A 16991-nucleotide genomic window follows, 5' to 3' on the forward strand; every position below is an offset into this window, starting at 1 on the left:
GTTTTTGATATCTCTGTCATTATCTAATACAGACTACCAAAACTGTATCCCTACAAAACTCTGCAATTTGGTGCTTAAATGCATTATTTGATATCTGCAGCCCACATTTCCTTTTCACTTCTCTTACTTTCTTATATGTATGTGTGTGTGTCTTCATATGTCAGATTAAATGAACCTCCAAAAGCCAATCCCATCTGCTGTCACCTTAATGACACCTTAATAAGAACAACTACTATCATCATATTTAGTGTGCTAGGCATTTTGAATACTTCCTCATATACAAGCTAGATACTGTTTTTCACAATTTAGGAAAGAGGACTGGTTTGAAGTGATTGAGTAATTTACCTGAGTGGCAGTTACCTGTCTGCTAGATGATGAAAAGGGGATTGTAACTCAATTCTCACTCTAAAGCCCATGAATTTTCCACCATCCCTGACTATATTACTTCACTGTAAGTCTGTGTTTGGTCCATTTTATGTACAAAAAGTCTCATTTGACCCACACAGTCACACTGGAGTATTAATGTAGAATATAATGATTAATAGTCCAAAAGCATTTGAAGAGAAATATTTCTATCTGGATTCAAAGAAGATTGTGTTGCTCATGCACTCTAAGGAACCAGCACTATAATTGTAAGGACACAATTTTATCAGCCAGCTAGTAGTTTTAGTTGGTGGTTCTCAGAAGAATCATATCCCTGCTATTAGCTACTCTCTTAGAACATGCTACATTTATAACAAGAAGCAACTCAGTTGCAAATCAGTGCCTAGATTTCAGAGCACCTGGCTTTGTGACTTATTGGGGTTTCTAACTTCAATTTCAAAACTGACTGCTTTTCTCTGTCTCTAGGTTGTATTACTGTATAGTAAGACAGTAATCTCATATGCCCTCTAGATGTATGTAAAATCTATTCAACAGTTTCCTGGTGGTGCAACCCTTGCTTTCATATAAGATAATATAAAACAGTTTTTATTTACTATATTCATATAACTCATGGTTGCACAAAGTGTGAGTAGAATGACCTGAGTTTCCAAGGCAGTACCTGTATATGTAAAAAACAGATAAGTGGACAAGCTCTTCTCTGGGGAAAGATAGCAAAAATCAAGGATTTACCATTTCCTGTTATTCTTGCTAGTTTCAGAGATCAATATTTTAATTATTTTTAAAGTGTTAGCTTAAGAAAGGATACTCACCTGCATTAATAGGAAGAGTAAAAATGGTCTCAAACAGAAACTTCTGATATTCTGAAGTTTTTAATAAAAATACCAGTTTTATCAAGAAACAATTTCAAATATTACATTTTTATGATAGTCTTACTCCTAAATTGTCATTATTGATGATAAACTTTGGTTTCTCTTTTATATATTAATAGTTTATATCATGTATATCATAAGCCAATTTGTCTTTTTAAAACACTCTTTTTATGTCACTATCCCACTCTGAAACTATTGATGATTCCTCCAGTATAAAAAATTTAAAGTGTATTGATTATCTTTGAAAATTTCTGCCTGACTTGATCGCATACTTCCAATATACGATTCTTTATTGTTTCCTGACTGTTCTTTTCATTCTGGCCTGAATACCCTTGCTCAGTTTTCCAGTAGTTATTCTGTCTTCTACTATTGTAGAAAGTATTCACCCTTCCCTTTCTCTTCGCCTTCTTGCCCTCAATATAAATTCTGTCAAGCCTTGATGACATAATTTAAATTACATTTTCTTGTGAAGTACTTTCTCACCATTCCAAACCACTTTTCCTTCTCTGAATTTATGGGGCCCACTTATGGTCTCACTCATTTGGTATTCAGAAATATATTTAAGATTGTATTTTATGTTGTCTTTTTTCCATTTTCAAAAATGTAATGTTTCAGAAATAGGGACCGAGATAAACGCAGAGAAAGAGAAAGAGAAAGAGATGTGGATCGGAAAAGGTACCGGAAATCTTCATCTCCTGGGAGAAGAAGCCCAGATCCATCGTTGACCCGAAGTTCCTCTGCTCAGGATGAGCCTACTGCGAAGAAGAAGAAAGATGAGCTGGATCCTCTTCTTACTCGTACTGGCGGAGCGTATATTCCTCCTGCAAAGCTCAGGATGATGCAAGAACAGATCACAGATAAAAACAGGCATGTTCATATCACTAAGTATACAAAGCCATGTTATTCTCATTGAAAAAATTCAACTATGGCCTAATTAACCTTGGCTGTTGAGAATTTACATTAGTCCACAATGAGAGAGCCCTCAAATTAGACTTCTTTTCTTCTTCACTCTATAACCTTCATTGGAACTCTGCATGCTATTTGCCCTGCCCTAACACATTAGCTCAGCACTTCTTTATTTATTTGCATGTATGAATTTTAAAATTTTAGAAAATAACACTTAGCTATTTTAAATTATTTCTTTAATAGTTACATGCTTACCTATTAGGAGTGTCTTTTTTTCCTGGATAATCAAGAGTATTCATATTTTTTACCTAAAATGAATCTTCAGTTTTACCAAACCAGGAGTTGGCATACTTTTTCAGGTAAAGGTCAGATGTTAAATATTTAAGGCTTGGTCCGTTATTCTATCTTTGTTGCAGCTACTTGACTCTTGGGAATACAGCCATAAATAATATGTAAACAAATGAGTAACTCTGTTCCGATAAAGCTTTATTTACATAAACAGGCAGTGGGCCACATTTGGCTCGTGGGTGTAATTTCCCAACCCCAGTACTAATGCATGAAACTAAGTTTACAATTTTTTATTCCCTCCTTTTCTCAGATCATAACATCTTGGATTATAATGTTTTGCTACTCTAAGGAAGACATTCAAAATTTATATATGACTATTCACACTCAAAATACCTTTCTTTCCCTTTTCAAAGCAATTGGGATGTTGAGGAGCTATATAGGAAAGTGCAGTTAAGTTTTCTCTAATGGGATGGGATAACAATTAGAAAATGTATGGTGCAAGATTGAAATGCCCATTCAGTTGCTAGGTAGTTAGTAAAAGATTGGGCTAGAAGATAGCTATACTTTAAGAAAAACAGATTCTAGATTTGTCAAGAAAGAGTGTTCCTACATCTTTTGTGGGTATTTTAATGACAACTTGAAAGTTCTTGATAACCTTGTATAAATGAAATCTAAATGTGTTTCAAAAATAAGCTTGAAGTAGAAATGTCATTTGTGTAAGTGTAAAGACTTGAGATAAATTAAAATTGAAAAAGTTATGTGCTAGAAAGGGACATTAGATGACATTAAATTTAAAACTGGTAAGTACGTTTCTCTTCATGTGTCATTTCCCAACAGTTGGTAGTGATGCTTGGAGTGTTATGCTGAGGAGGGATTTGGAGATGGCCTCTGTGGTTTATGAGAGCTTCATGATCATGTAGGCATTTAGTTTTTGTAGAGGCAGTAGAGACAGTGTTTACTGTGCCCAGTCCATACCAAAGCAATCCTAATTATAAAAGACCAGAAACATTGTTAATCCAAGTCTTTCTTTTGAATAAAGTGGGCAGTCAGCAGTATATGAAATTTTAAGTAATTCCTAGAACATAATTTTATATATACACTGAGTGGCCAGATTATTATAATCTCTGAATGCATGATAATCTGGCCACTCAGTGTGTGTGTTCTATCCACTGAGCCAAAGCAGTCAGGGCTCTTTTCATGTTTTAAAAACTGTATTTCACTATGATTGCTATCCTTTGTAATCCTATACATTTGTAAATATTATCCCAAGAGTCTATCAGCTTCCTCAAAATTTATAAGTATGAGAAAAAAAAATTAAAACTACATCTGAAATGACATTCCACAAAGAAATAATTATAAAAGCCATAGAATCTTAAAACTTTAAAAAGTTTTAGACAGTATCACGTTCAAGCAAAGAAACTTTAAGGCTAAAAAATTTACCTACAATTTTAGTTAAAAAAGAGTATAGCTATCTGGCATTCAACTGGTATAGCTGTGGGATTATTACATAAATGTAGAGATGTTTTTTAAAATATTTATAACAGTCAGTCTTTTAGCCCATGATTTCATATGACTTTACTTTTCCTTATAATTATTATTTATTTACTAGAGGCCTGGTACACGGGATTGTGCACTGGTGGAGGCATGGCCTACAGGGATTGGCTAGCTGTAGTCAGTGGCTGTGGACCTGCCCTCTGAGCTGCTGCTCCCACTGTGGGAGCAGCCATTCATCCTAGTCAGCCAAGTGATGCTCCCACTGTGGTAGCGCACTGACCACTAGGGGGCAGCCCCTGCATTGAGCGTCTGCCCCCTGGTGATCAGTGCACTTGATAGTGACTGGTTGACTAGTCATTCTGGTCATTCCACTGTTCGGTTGTTGGGCTTAATTATATATGATAGTTTAAAACAATTTTGTTTTCACATGCTTATACTATGGAACATAATAAAAATTTACTTCTTAAGGTTTATATGTGGGTATTTAATATTATTTAAAATAAAAAATAATGTCCTTAATAACCGTATGTTATTAAAGGGAAGCAGTCTGTGTAAGCATTATATGTACATAAAAATCAACTAGCTTAGGATATAATCTTTGTTTAGTAATATTTTACTGCATTTAGGGTCATTTTATGAAAATAATGTTAAAAATAAGGCACTAAGTATTTTTTTATGTTCAGATAACTTCTTGTTATTGTGATTGTTGCTGGAGTTTTAATCTTTATTAAAATCTATTCTTTTTAGCTTAGCATACCAGAGGATGAGCTGGGAAGCCCTAAAGAAGTCAATTAATGGTCTTATCAACAAAGTCAACATTTCTAATATAGGTATTATTATTCAAGAACTCCTTCAAGAAAACATAGTTAGAGGGAGGTAAGCATCTATTTGCAGTATTTCATAGTGGTTTTTCAAAGGAACATAACCTACATGAATCATAATCATTGATTTATTATGCTACCTTATTTCAAAGGTAATTGAGAATATTTAAAATGCAGGTTTTGAAAAATTGTAACTATTAACAAATAACCTATACTTAACAATTAGAGGTTGTATGGAGTTTTTGCTTTTAAGAAGCTTTGATGTGATATAATGGTTTTTTGCAGACATTTATGTACTGAATACTTCTAATAACTTACACTAATGAAGAATAGTAAATATCTTCAAACCAGTTTAATTTCTAATGAAAGCTAAGTGAGAATGTGAACGAAGTGAGGAAGAACAGTAATAAATTTTAGAAAAGCAGAAGAGAATGACTTAGCATTTTCTGCGTGGTTTTAAGTAGTTGGTGATGTTGAAAAGGGTCAGGAAACAGGTATCCTATATTCATTCTATTATTTAAATCTGAAGTCTATTTTCACATGATCCTGATTCCTTTCCAAACAACATTGGGGATATAAACTAAGATGTAGCATGTTTTGAGGATAAAGAAAGGTGACCTTAGATAGCCTCTGTTCTCAAAAACAGATAGTGCTCTTTCATTTTCTGAGCACTTCTGTGGGTTGCTTAAGATCATCCCACTTATTAGATGAGTTCTCTTCTCATTTTCTACTCTAATGATTTAATTGTCATACCTTAACCTGATAACTTTTAAGACAATGTTTTCCTGCCTTTTGACAGTCTAATAATTATTTGTCATTATATTGCTAAAAATAACTATTCAGCCCACATTGCATATTTCTCCTTGTTATATGCATATAGAAACATGCTTATTTTAAAAATGTGTTAACGTAGAACCTTTTATATTTCTGTAATTGTTTATCATTATTCTTACATTACTTCTAAATCTTCATTTTTAATTTACTGAAAATAGGCTTAATGATGGGAAATACCCAAATTTGTCTTTAATCACATAGTTTTATATAAAATAATAGTCCAGTCATGGAAATCTTATTTTAAGTTTAGTACTTTTGAAGCAGGTCCTTTTTTCTTACACTATTTTGCAAATGTTTAATTACTTCTAAGAAGTTAAAACCTCAAATTTATAATTAGTTATAACAAACAGAAATTGGAAAACAGGAATTATATTTTGAGACAAAATTTTTTATGAAAAAATTATAGTAAAAACTGTTTTATGAAAGCACAAGTTTATTTTTTCAAAAGCAGTTTTTGTTAGACAAACTTTTCTCCTAGATAAAGTGATATGAATTTAATCCTGATTTAGGATTTGTGATTATTTACAGAGGAGTAATATTACTGGATTTCAAATGAGTTTTTTATTCTTGTAATCAAATTGGTGATTATTGTTGATGGTGTTGTTTTTTTTTAAACAGAGGCTTGCTGTCCAGATCTGTTTTGCAAGCACAGAGTGCTTCTCCAATCTTCACCCATGTTTATGCAGCATTAGTGGCTATTATTAACTCTAAATTTCCACAAATAGGAGAATTAATCCTCAAGAGGTTAATTCTTAATTTTCGGAAGGGCTATCGAAGAAATGATAAGGTATGTATGATTGGCTTGTAAGTAGATACAGACAGATTAATAAATCAGTATCAACAATAGTGAGCAATGTTGATTTCTATATAGGAACTTTTTTTTAAAACTGCATATTTCATGAGAACTTTTTTTAGTTCTATTAAATATCTCTGGCTACTAATGATGAGACACAGAAATTTTAACTTATTTTGCCAGAAATGGCACTCTTTCACATCTATTAGTTCTTATAAAAAATTATCCTGTGTATTACATATTTTAAAGTGTATGTAAGCTGTAGATTCTATAGATAAATGAAAATTGGTTTTTGTTTATAGATTAACTTTTTCTCTACCTTTACTCTGCAGCAACTTTGTCTGACTGCTTCAAAATTTGTGGCACATCTTATTAACCAAAATGTGGTAAGTAATTATCTTCAAAACTTGGTACCTTTTAGTGACATTAGACCACACAGACTTGATGCACTAATGACATATCTCTGTTTTTCTTTTAATTTTATAGTCTTGGAAAAGTATCTTGAATAATTTTTTAATGTTGAAGCTATAATAAATGCCTTTAAATTATTTAATATGAAGAATAACTAGATATTATTTTATCAAATTGATCTCTTAATTCTGTTCATGGTCACTTACACACACACACACACACACACACACACACCCCTCTGCCACTAGTTGCTGTCTGCAGGCCCCCCGCTTGCACTGCCTTTGGCCTGGTACCACCTGCTCGCCTGCTCTACCATTCTGCCTCAGTCCCGCTCTCATTTAGGGCCCATTGGGGCTAGCAGTGCCTCCACTGCCCTCAGCTGCCAGTGCTGCATCATCATCTGCCACGTTTTGTGCCGCCCCCTGGTGGTCAACACATGTCATAGCAAGCAGTTGAACTCCTGGTCTCCTCTTCAAACTCTGGTCAAACCCCCGAAGCCGGTTTGGCTCAGTGGTAGAGCGTCGGTCTGCGGACTGAAAGGTCCCAGGTTCGATTCCGGGCAAGGGCATGTGCATTGGTTGCGGGCACGCCCCTGGTAGGGGGTGTGCAAGAGGCAGCTGGAGGTAGCTGGTCGATGTTTCTCTCTCATCGATGTTTCTAGCCCTCTATCTCTTTCCCTTCCTCTCTGTAAAAAATCAATAAAATATATTAAAAAAAAATCTTACCAACTCTTGTCAAACCGCCCTCAATGGGGACAATTTGTATAATAGGCTTTTATAGGATAGTAGATTAAGTAATTTTATTTACAAATAATGTTATCTATTCAGTTTTGTGTTTATTTTGTATTCAATCACTATTTGAGAGTTTTGATTGTGTTTCAACTTGAAGGAAATAGTAAAATTGTTCTTGTTCACATTCAAAGTTTTTTTTTCAATATGTATTATGTTTAATAATATCTATAAGAACAATTTTAAAATCACACTTTTATTTCTGTAACATAAATATTGTTTTAATTCCTATGTGAAAATCTTGTCAGTGTTTACTCTTTAAAAATCTTTTTGATTTGTAATCTAATTAGCTATATTATAACAATAACATGCTGTTTAAGACTATAAAGACTTCACATGTCTATGTCAGGACAGCTATAGGTTTCAGTTTTATAACGTATAATATATCTTACTTTATATTAGAGATACTTTGGCATTATCAAAAACAGTTAAAATGATAAATATTTTAGTTCTTCCCAACTGTGGTACAGGGTGATATTTTCTTGTAATTTATAAGACTGCTTACCCCCTCCCCCAAAAAGTAGTATGTATTTTTTATCTTGTGCTAAATGCAAAAAAAATAATGTCTTGAGATGAAATTTAGTCTTCCCTACCCATCTTAAATAAGTATCTGACTTCAGAAAGGCTTTTGAATAATGTTTTTGAACATTTCTAGTTGTTTTTCACAGCAAAGCTTCCCAATAGAATTTTATTCTCACTCTACCTGGCATTGTTTATAAGTTAATTTTTTAATATGGCCAGTGTAAGTAGTTTGATTTAGTTTAAAAAATAAAGGATATATTTATTTTTTAAATATTTATTTTTCATACCAGAAACTAAGATATTTTGTGATAAAATAATTGTGAATGTAATTTAAGAATTATTTTCTATCTAATAGTTGCTTTTAAAATGAATTGGACAATGGATATAAATATTTGTGTTTATAAAGAATCACTATTCTTAATATTGTGACTATGAAAATATCTCAGGTTAAAGATTTTTAACTTATATTTTGAGGTTAATTATTGTATTTCCTGTAGATAATATATATTATATTTTTAATACAATGTATAAGAATATTTCTCCTGAAGATAAGCTAAATAGTTTTATTCAGTGCAATACACTAGGATTTTTGTAATAATCATTTGGGAATTCTTAACAGATACATAATGAAAGCAAAAGAATAATTGTATTTCATATATGCAATATTTTTATATATATTATAAAACTTTGCTAATCATATATACAATATTATCACTTCAAAAAACAGATTTAGTAACTTTTAAAATTACTGTCAATACTAGGCTTATATATATAAAAGCGTTTTCTCTGTTCCATATGTCTTTATTCTATTTAAGGCACATGAAGTTTTATGCTTAGAGATGCTCACTTTGCTCCTGGAAAGACCAACAGATGATAGTGTTGAAGTAGCTATTGGTTTTCTCAAGGAATGTGGCCTCAAATTAACACAGGTGTCACCAAGAGGAATCAATGGTAGTGTATATCCTTGTTTTGATATCGAGCTTTTGTTTGAATATTATAATATGTATTGCTTATTTTATTGTCTTTTCTTTTTGCTTACCCTTAGCTATATTTGAACGCCTTCGAAACATTCTCCATGAGTCTGAAATTGACAAAAGAGTGCAGTACATGATTGAAGTGATGTTTGCTGTAAGGAAAGATGGGTTCAAGGACCACCCTGTTATTCTGGAAGGCCTTGACTTGGTGGAAGAAGATGACCAGTTCACCCATATGCTTCCTCTGGAAGATGACTATAACCCAGAAGACGTGCTTAGTACGCCAGGGGTGATGCTTGGGAAGGGGGGCACCAACAGATGTAAGCACAGGAAATAAAACTCACTTAAACTTTTCATTTATTTTTTTAAGATGTTTTCAAGATGGACCCTAATTTTATGGAAAATGAAGAGAAGTACAAAGCTATTAAGAAGGGTACGTAGAATGTTATTAAATGATTTTATTTTGGATAAGTTGAAGCAATTTTTGCAGTTATATAATAGTGATAGAAAGATCTATATAGAGACCACTGACTGCACCTAATTAAATCTCTTCTTTTATTGAAGCCATATTCTTCATTGTTTTTGTATGCAATTATTTTTCTGTTTAATTCTTGTCCAATGTACTACTTCATTCTAAATTATTTACATAATTTTTCTCCCCTCTTGGCGTGTTTCAATTATGTAACTCTTAAGTTTTATCCCTCTTAAGAATATTCATGTAGTACACTTTATTTGACTTTACTGCCACCTAAGAATTACTACTTTAAGTGACATGCAATTTATTATTCAATTAAGTGCTATATTTTATTATTTCTTGAAAGCAGATTGATAGGCTTCTGATAACATCAATCACAGTGCTAGATATCAGTGCTTAATAGATAATTATTATTTGTACATCATTAATATATTGTAAGCATATACTTTGGACAGAATTTGGTTTGTATTTTGTCTGCCATTACTAACTAAGTGACCTGGAAGATGTTACTTATTTGATGAAAGAGTAAATGTTCCCTGTTTGTGTGAAGATACATATAGTGCTTTGTATTGTCACAGAATTAGTATTTAGACAATAATACTATTTTGTTTCACATTTCTATCATTTGTTTCATAATGCTAATATTCACGGCTACTTATATAATTATGTTTCTATTATACTCAAATATTATAATTATACGATAACTTTATAGATTTATTTTCCTGAATTGTGATTTTACCTGAAAAGCACTCACTGCTCTGAAAGCTCCTAGGATGAGAAGTATAGGTTGTGAGCCATTCTTTGAAGTGAAAATGAAAAAAGCTGATTCATCTTAAAACTCAAATGATTGCATAAGTGCTTTTCCTTGAGATAACCTTCATCTTACATTTGTCTTTAACAGCAGTCCTATCTTTGAACTTCATGTTTTGTTACTCAGATTATTAAAAGACCTACCAACAGCTGAGATTTAATAAAATCAGTAATATTCTACTTCTTCGTCAGGGACATTGTTAAGAGAAACGGGCTTTCCCCTAGTACAAGAGTGTGGCAACAGCCAAGAGCACCACTGCTAGTGCAGTTTGATGCTTTGATTTGTGCTCAGGTTGCAGCAGTTTTAACCCCTGTTGCTTTGGGCCATCATTGCAGATGTCAGCACAGTGAAAGGCGGATGATGTCTTAGTAATTTTATGAAAATGGTTTTAACCTCACAGACCACCTGACAGGTATCAGTGGTTCCCCACCCCTATCCTGAACCCCAACCCCCGAGACTTACAGACTATACTTTGAAACCACTGCTTTATCCAGTTAATGAAATCTAATTGCCATTGCCTAAGTGCTTTCAGTAAGTAGATTCTAAACTGAACAGATGAGAAGAGGATGATGTAAACGACTAGACAATTCATTTGACCTTCATTCTTTCATAAAATATCCTTCTAGAGCTGGCATAAAAAAATGGTCACAGCAGGAAGTGGGCACAGCTTTAGTAATTAGCACCTTAGAGTGACTCAGGTGTACTTGTGTTTTAGGTCTTGCAGCATTTGGGAAAACAGCGGGAGTGCCTGTCTTCCTTCTATTGAATACTAAATAGTTTCCTCTTGTAAAAGTCTGTCTAAAACCAAATTATATAATAATAAACTATTTCTAACATTGGTTAGAAATATTCTTGAGGATATTTATAAGTCTCCTGCTTGTAAAATGATTTATTCCTGATAGCATGAAGTTCTCTATTAACAGTCAATATTATATGTGGCTCCTGAGTTATATATACTGCTTAGAAAATAGAAAGACATTAAAAGTTTTCTAAAAATGAATTGGCCCCAAAACATTTTATTAAGAATTCTCTGATCATAATAGAAATCAAGGAAATGAAATGTTGGCCAGATTTGTAAAATATTTTACCAAACTAATAGAGCACATACCTGATTGAACAAAATATAATTATAGTTTTTGTTACTTGTTTTATATAGTCTCTTATTTACATCACTTTTCACCCAGTTCTGAGTGTGAGTTGTATTTTAAGAGGTGATAATCCAATGAAGTGTACATCTTACCAGTTTTCCTAAAAGCTTTTTAAACTTTGGCTTTTGTTTTATATATAGAAAGTCTTTGGATTGAGTGTAATGTTTATTTAATAGGTATATATTTTAATAAAAATCTCATTGGTGTCCATTTACAATGAATGCTAAATTAACCAATGGTTTATTCTCTCTCCTTTTTTTTTTTTTTTTTTTTTTTTTCTTTCATAAAAGATTCTTAGCTTAAATTCTTATTTTCTGTATCAATGTTTTTTGTAATAGACTGTCTTCTTTCTGATGATGAACTAGGAATATTTTGACTCCAGTATGTTGTTGCTCTATTGGAAACTTTAATCTACTTTTTCTTTTTCATTCCCCCCTTGTTTTATGGTCACTTTCTGTCAGTCAGAAGAATGACTCTTTCTAGACAAATTAGTTATAATGTTCTCTGACCACCACGCAATAACAGGAGGCCTCTGTGATTATCTGTATAGGTTGATAAACAGTCATACCATTACAGATTTCAGAGAGTTGTCTTTGAAGAATGAACTGCATGGGTATCACTTCCTTGTTAATATTTTCCTAAATTTACTTTGGTCTTTTAGAAATTCTTGATGAAGGAGATAGTGACTCAAACTCAGATCAAGATGCTGGAAGTAGTGAAGAGGAGGAGGAGGAGGAAGAGGAAGAAGGGGAAGAAGATGAAGAAGGTAAAAGTATAGTTTATTTAAATAGTACTGTAAAATACTCTGAAGTTGAAGTAATTCTCTGAAACAGTGGTTCCCAATGCGTATGAGCTGGGAAGGTCTTGTTACTAGCATCCACTGGGTAAAGGCTAAGAATGCTGTTCAACATCCTACAAGTCACAGACTGCTCCTGCTTCAACAAAGTATCACCCAGCTCAAAATGTCAGTATTGCCAAGGTTAAAAAACATACACTACAGGTATTAAACAAGGAAATTCATTTTAACATCAGCTCAATTTTAATTTGACATTTTCTGTCTTTGATTATAAACTATGAATAAGGTACATTCATTTTGAGTGCATATGGTTTATGTAACCCTAGCATTAATGTGACAGATAAGAATGACTCCATATTTGCTGTTCATTTTGACGAAATAAAGTTGGGAGGCCAAAATCTACATTTATACAAAAATAGGTATGGTATTCTTCCCCTTCAGCTTTGATTGCATTATATTTCACAGAAAAAATTAGCTCACTACTTTGGTTGAGTGTCAGTTAAAACTTCAGAACATGCCTACACTGGTCATTATTTACTTGTATTACATATTTGAAAATGGTAAAAGCATCTCTTTCCCTTTTAAGACATAACGTATTTCAGTTCTGTCTTATTTTAAAGTGTAACTGCTTTTTTATAAAAATAAGTTTAATTTTGTTCTATTGTCTTCTTTGTTTAAAACATCTTGCTATCCATGTACTATATTTTACTTCAAAATTTCTTTGTTTTAGGTGAAAACTAGAGGTCTTGTGCATGAAAGGCATGCACTTGGGGGGTGGAAGGGGATGGTCCCTCAGCCTGGACTGCACCCTCTCACAGTCCATGAGCCCTCAGGGGATGTCCGCTCCATCAGACATCCTTTGTGCTGCCTAGGAGGTGGAAGAGGCTCCCACCACTGCTGCTGTGCTCGCCAGCCGAGAGCCCAGCTTCTTGGCTGAGCAGTGTTCCCCCTGTGGGAGTGCTCTGACCGCTAGGGGGCAGCTCCTGCCGTGAGTGTCTGCTCCCTGGTGGTCAGTGCGCATCATAGTGACCAGTCATTACGCCATTTGGTCGATTTACATATTAGCCTTTTATTCTCTTAAATTGTACTTCTACTCATAAGTTATAGTTCTTCCAAATTATGAAGATACTCTCTAGAAATAATATTTATTTTACTAAGCAATATTATAGGTGCAGCCTTTTATAGTGTCTAAATGAGCAAGTGACACAGAAACAAAAGTAGCTTTTCTGGCTTGGTTCTTAACTTCTTTGAGCTAACAAAACTTACTAAAGTATTTTAAGATATGATAATAGACTTGAAATAGTTACTTTGAATTCTATAAGTAATAATTTATACTATAAAAATATGGTTATTAAATTCATAGATTCTAAATGTATTTAGAAAGTTACACAAAAATACATTTTCAGTTCTTCATATTTATTTGCATATTTGCATAATTTTCTTGTTTCTTTCAGGACAAAAGGTGACTATTCATGACAAAACAGAAATTAATCTAGTCTCATTTCGTCGAACAATTTATCTTGCTATTCAGTCAAGGTAAGATCACTGTACCTCAGTTGATTCTTACTTTTGATAGCAAATGAACAAGGAGATGGGAATTTTAGAAACTGTTGACAAAAAACTTTATACTATGTTAGTGATTCTCAAATTCTATCCCAAGCCCAAATTGATAGGTCCATACTCTTGGTTCTTTGCTTCAAAAGCAAATTACCTTTATTTATTTGGAAGATCTAACTGTGTTACAGAATTAAATGGGTTTTTATTTGTTTGTTTTAGTTATGTCATTTCCTTTTTTTAAAATATATTTTTATTGATTTCAGAAAGGAAGAGAGAGGAGGTGAGATAGAAACATTAATGATGAGAGAGAATAATTGATTGGCTGCCTCCTGCACACCCCACACTGGGGACCAAGCCTGAACTGCAGGCATGTGCCCTCTCCAGAATTGAACCGTGATGTCCTGGTTCATAGGTCGATGCCCAACCACTTGGCCACACTATCTAGGCTAGTTATGTCATTTCTTATAGTTTGATATCACTTATAAAAACCTGAAAACAACTATATATTATAGAACTAGCACAGTATTAATTGTGTAGTGGCAATTTAATATTTTATATTTTTCTGTTTGTTTTCTAATTCTGGTTCTGAGGAGAGAAACACTGTTTTGTTAACCCTTGGACAATGGTTTTGTGCAAATAGAAATGTATAGAAATTAGGTTTAGGGAGGTTTTAGGACCCTTTGGATCAGTGTTAAGTAAGAACTATTATGTCATGAAAAGAAAAACTATTCCCTTTGAAGGCTGTGAGTTTAGTTTTGAAGAAAAGTAAATCAAAATGTAAAATGTTTAGTACATTTGTTGTTTGTTGTGTGTCAATCTATTGATTTAGTGGGCAGTGTTTACATTTTACTCTGAAGGAGGAATTTTTTCCGTTATTTTTCTTTGTTACTAGGTTGTGTATATTTCCATTTAGTATGATGTAATAGCACTAATGATTCATAAGTAGGAGTCATCTTGTTTTTATTCTGTCTGAAAACTTTTTGGCTTAAATTCATCTTCTAAAAAGAAAAGTTAAATAGCAAACATTGGTTAGAAAATTTTTGGTTTATCCTTAACTATTGCTTTGCCTTTCACATGAAAGAAGAAAAAACTATTAAATATTTTTTTTTCATTCAGAATTAAAGTGGAAGATGAGAATTTTTGTTATAGATAAATTTTTGTTTTAGGAGTTTGATCTTTTATTTGTATATACTTTTTTAGAAAATCAACAGTTTTCTTATAAACAACAGTTTTATTGTTTTAATATTGCTGTTAACATTAACTTTGAAGAGTTACAATGGAACTCTCTGAAAGGTTATTTAAAAGCAACTTTTTTTTAAGTTGACCTAACCTTAATAATCTCTGAATCATAGAAAAGATTTAAAATTTAAAGCTTTAAGACACAGTGATAGCCACTACTGTGTAGTGATATCCATCACAGTAACTACTGCCTTATGTATTGGTGTTTGTTAAGAGTTCTCAGCCTCTAAATGCCTAGTCACTAATAATTATTTTAGTGATATATATTATTTTAGTGATATATTATTATTTTAGTGATATATATTTAGTGATATATATATGTATGTATATATATATACAAAACATATATATACATATACATATAAAACATTATTGGTGGGAATATAAATTTAAATTCTTTATGGGAAGCCTTTCAGTAACATGAATCAAGGTCTTAGTGTTCATTCCATTTGTCTCTTATTTTTCATTATTATATTTTCTCAAGGCATGCATATTGATAAAAAATTATATACAGAATTGTTCAGTGCAAAAAAAAAAAAAAAAGAGAGAGAGAGACAATCTTATTGTTTGACACAAATAATCAAAATGTCAAGTTCATGCCGCCATTGAATATTAGGCTACCCCTGGCCGGGTTGCTCAATTGGTTGGAGTGTTGTCCCATGCACCAAAAAGTTATGGATTCAGTTCCCATCCGGGCACATATCTAGGTTGTGGGTTCAATCCCCGGCCAGGGCACATATGAATTGATATTTCTCACATCAGTGTTTCTCTCCTTATCTCATCAAATTGATAAACATTCTCAGGTGATTATAAAAAAAAAAAAAGAAAAGAAAGTTAGGCTAATGGAGCATTGTTACTGATATGGACAAGTGGTCTGATATAATGTTAGTTGAGGTAAAACTTATAGAATATCTTTATTGGAAAAATAGGTAGGCATATTTTAGAAATAACATATTAGAAAAGAAAATGTCACATCTTTTTAAATATTTTTTAGTATTTCGATGTTATTAAAGTTTGTCAACTGTACTTTAATATTTTAACCTTAGTGCTAAATATTATTTAATATTATCTATTATAATAGTTCTTTCCTGATAAATAAATTTTCCTAAAGTAAATTATTTTCACTTTAATTTTCTTAAAAAATTCTATTACATTGTGTCATCTTGGGTTATTATCCTACTAGAGGCCCAGTGCAAGAAATTCGTGCACTAAGGGGCTTCCCTCAGGCCAGCCTGCACCCTTTCGCAATCTGGGAGGAACCCTTGGGCTTAAGCCATCAGGCAGACATCCTTAGCGCTGCCGTGGAAGCAGGAGAAGCTCTCACCACCACCACTGCGCTTGCCAGCTATGAACCCAGCTTCTGACTGAGCTGGGAGCACAGTGACCACCAGGGAGCAGCTCCTATGTTGATTGTCTGCCCCCTGGTGGTCAGTACTTGTCATAGCAAGCAGTGGTTCTGCTGTTTGGTCAACTTTCATATCTAGCCTTTTATTATACAGGATTGTATTTATGAAACACAATAAGTAACGAAACTGAGAAATAAGATACCACTGTTATCAAAAGAATTAGGGTTTGAAAATTCTACAAAAAGTCCAAATATATTAGCATTACTCCTGCATCAAGTTCACATTGAGTTTGATAATTCTCTTAGGTGAAGCATATGGATATAGAAGCCCTGTGTTTGGGTATGAATCAAGATAACGTGTAAAAATGGTGATTAAGCAGTAGATGTCATGCTGTGCTCTTGGAGCATCTTCTATTATTTCCTGACTTGGATTAGAGAGAAGAGGAAATAATTTAGTAGTGTAATAAAAATTTAAGTCTACTTTCCTTTGTCTATGGATTTCCTATTCAGGACATTTCATATAAATGGAATCATAC

The 16991-nt window shown here is 32.9% G+C and overlaps 1 protein-coding gene across 2 annotated transcripts in view; it reads left to right on the forward strand.

Moving 5' to 3' along the window:
• CWC22 (CWC22 spliceosome associated protein homolog) overlaps positions 1-16991 on the forward strand; it is a 47677-nt gene that overhangs the window by 17386 nt on the left and 13300 nt on the right. For both annotated transcript variants that reach the window (XM_036421473.2, XM_045575303.1), the window contains 9 exons: positions 1869-2120; positions 4689-4817; positions 6215-6383; positions 6722-6775; positions 8926-9061; positions 9156-9362; positions 9455-9517; positions 12180-12284; positions 13769-13850. In XM_036421473.2, the coding sequence (XP_036277366.1) occupies positions 1869-2120; positions 4689-4817; positions 6215-6383; positions 6722-6775; positions 8926-9061; positions 9156-9362; positions 9455-9517; positions 12180-12284; positions 13769-13850 (1197 nt within the window). The remainder of the gene's footprint in view (positions 1-1868; positions 2121-4688; positions 4818-6214; positions 6384-6721; positions 6776-8925; positions 9062-9155; positions 9363-9454; positions 9518-12179; positions 12285-13768; positions 13851-16991) is intronic.

The sequence above is a fragment of the Pipistrellus kuhlii genome, unplaced genomic scaffold (assembly GCF_014108245.1).
Source record: "Pipistrellus kuhlii isolate mPipKuh1 unplaced genomic scaffold, mPipKuh1.p scaffold_m20_p_7, whole genome shotgun sequence".
Lineage (NCBI taxonomy): Eukaryota > Metazoa > Chordata > Mammalia > Chiroptera > Vespertilionidae > Pipistrellus > Pipistrellus kuhlii.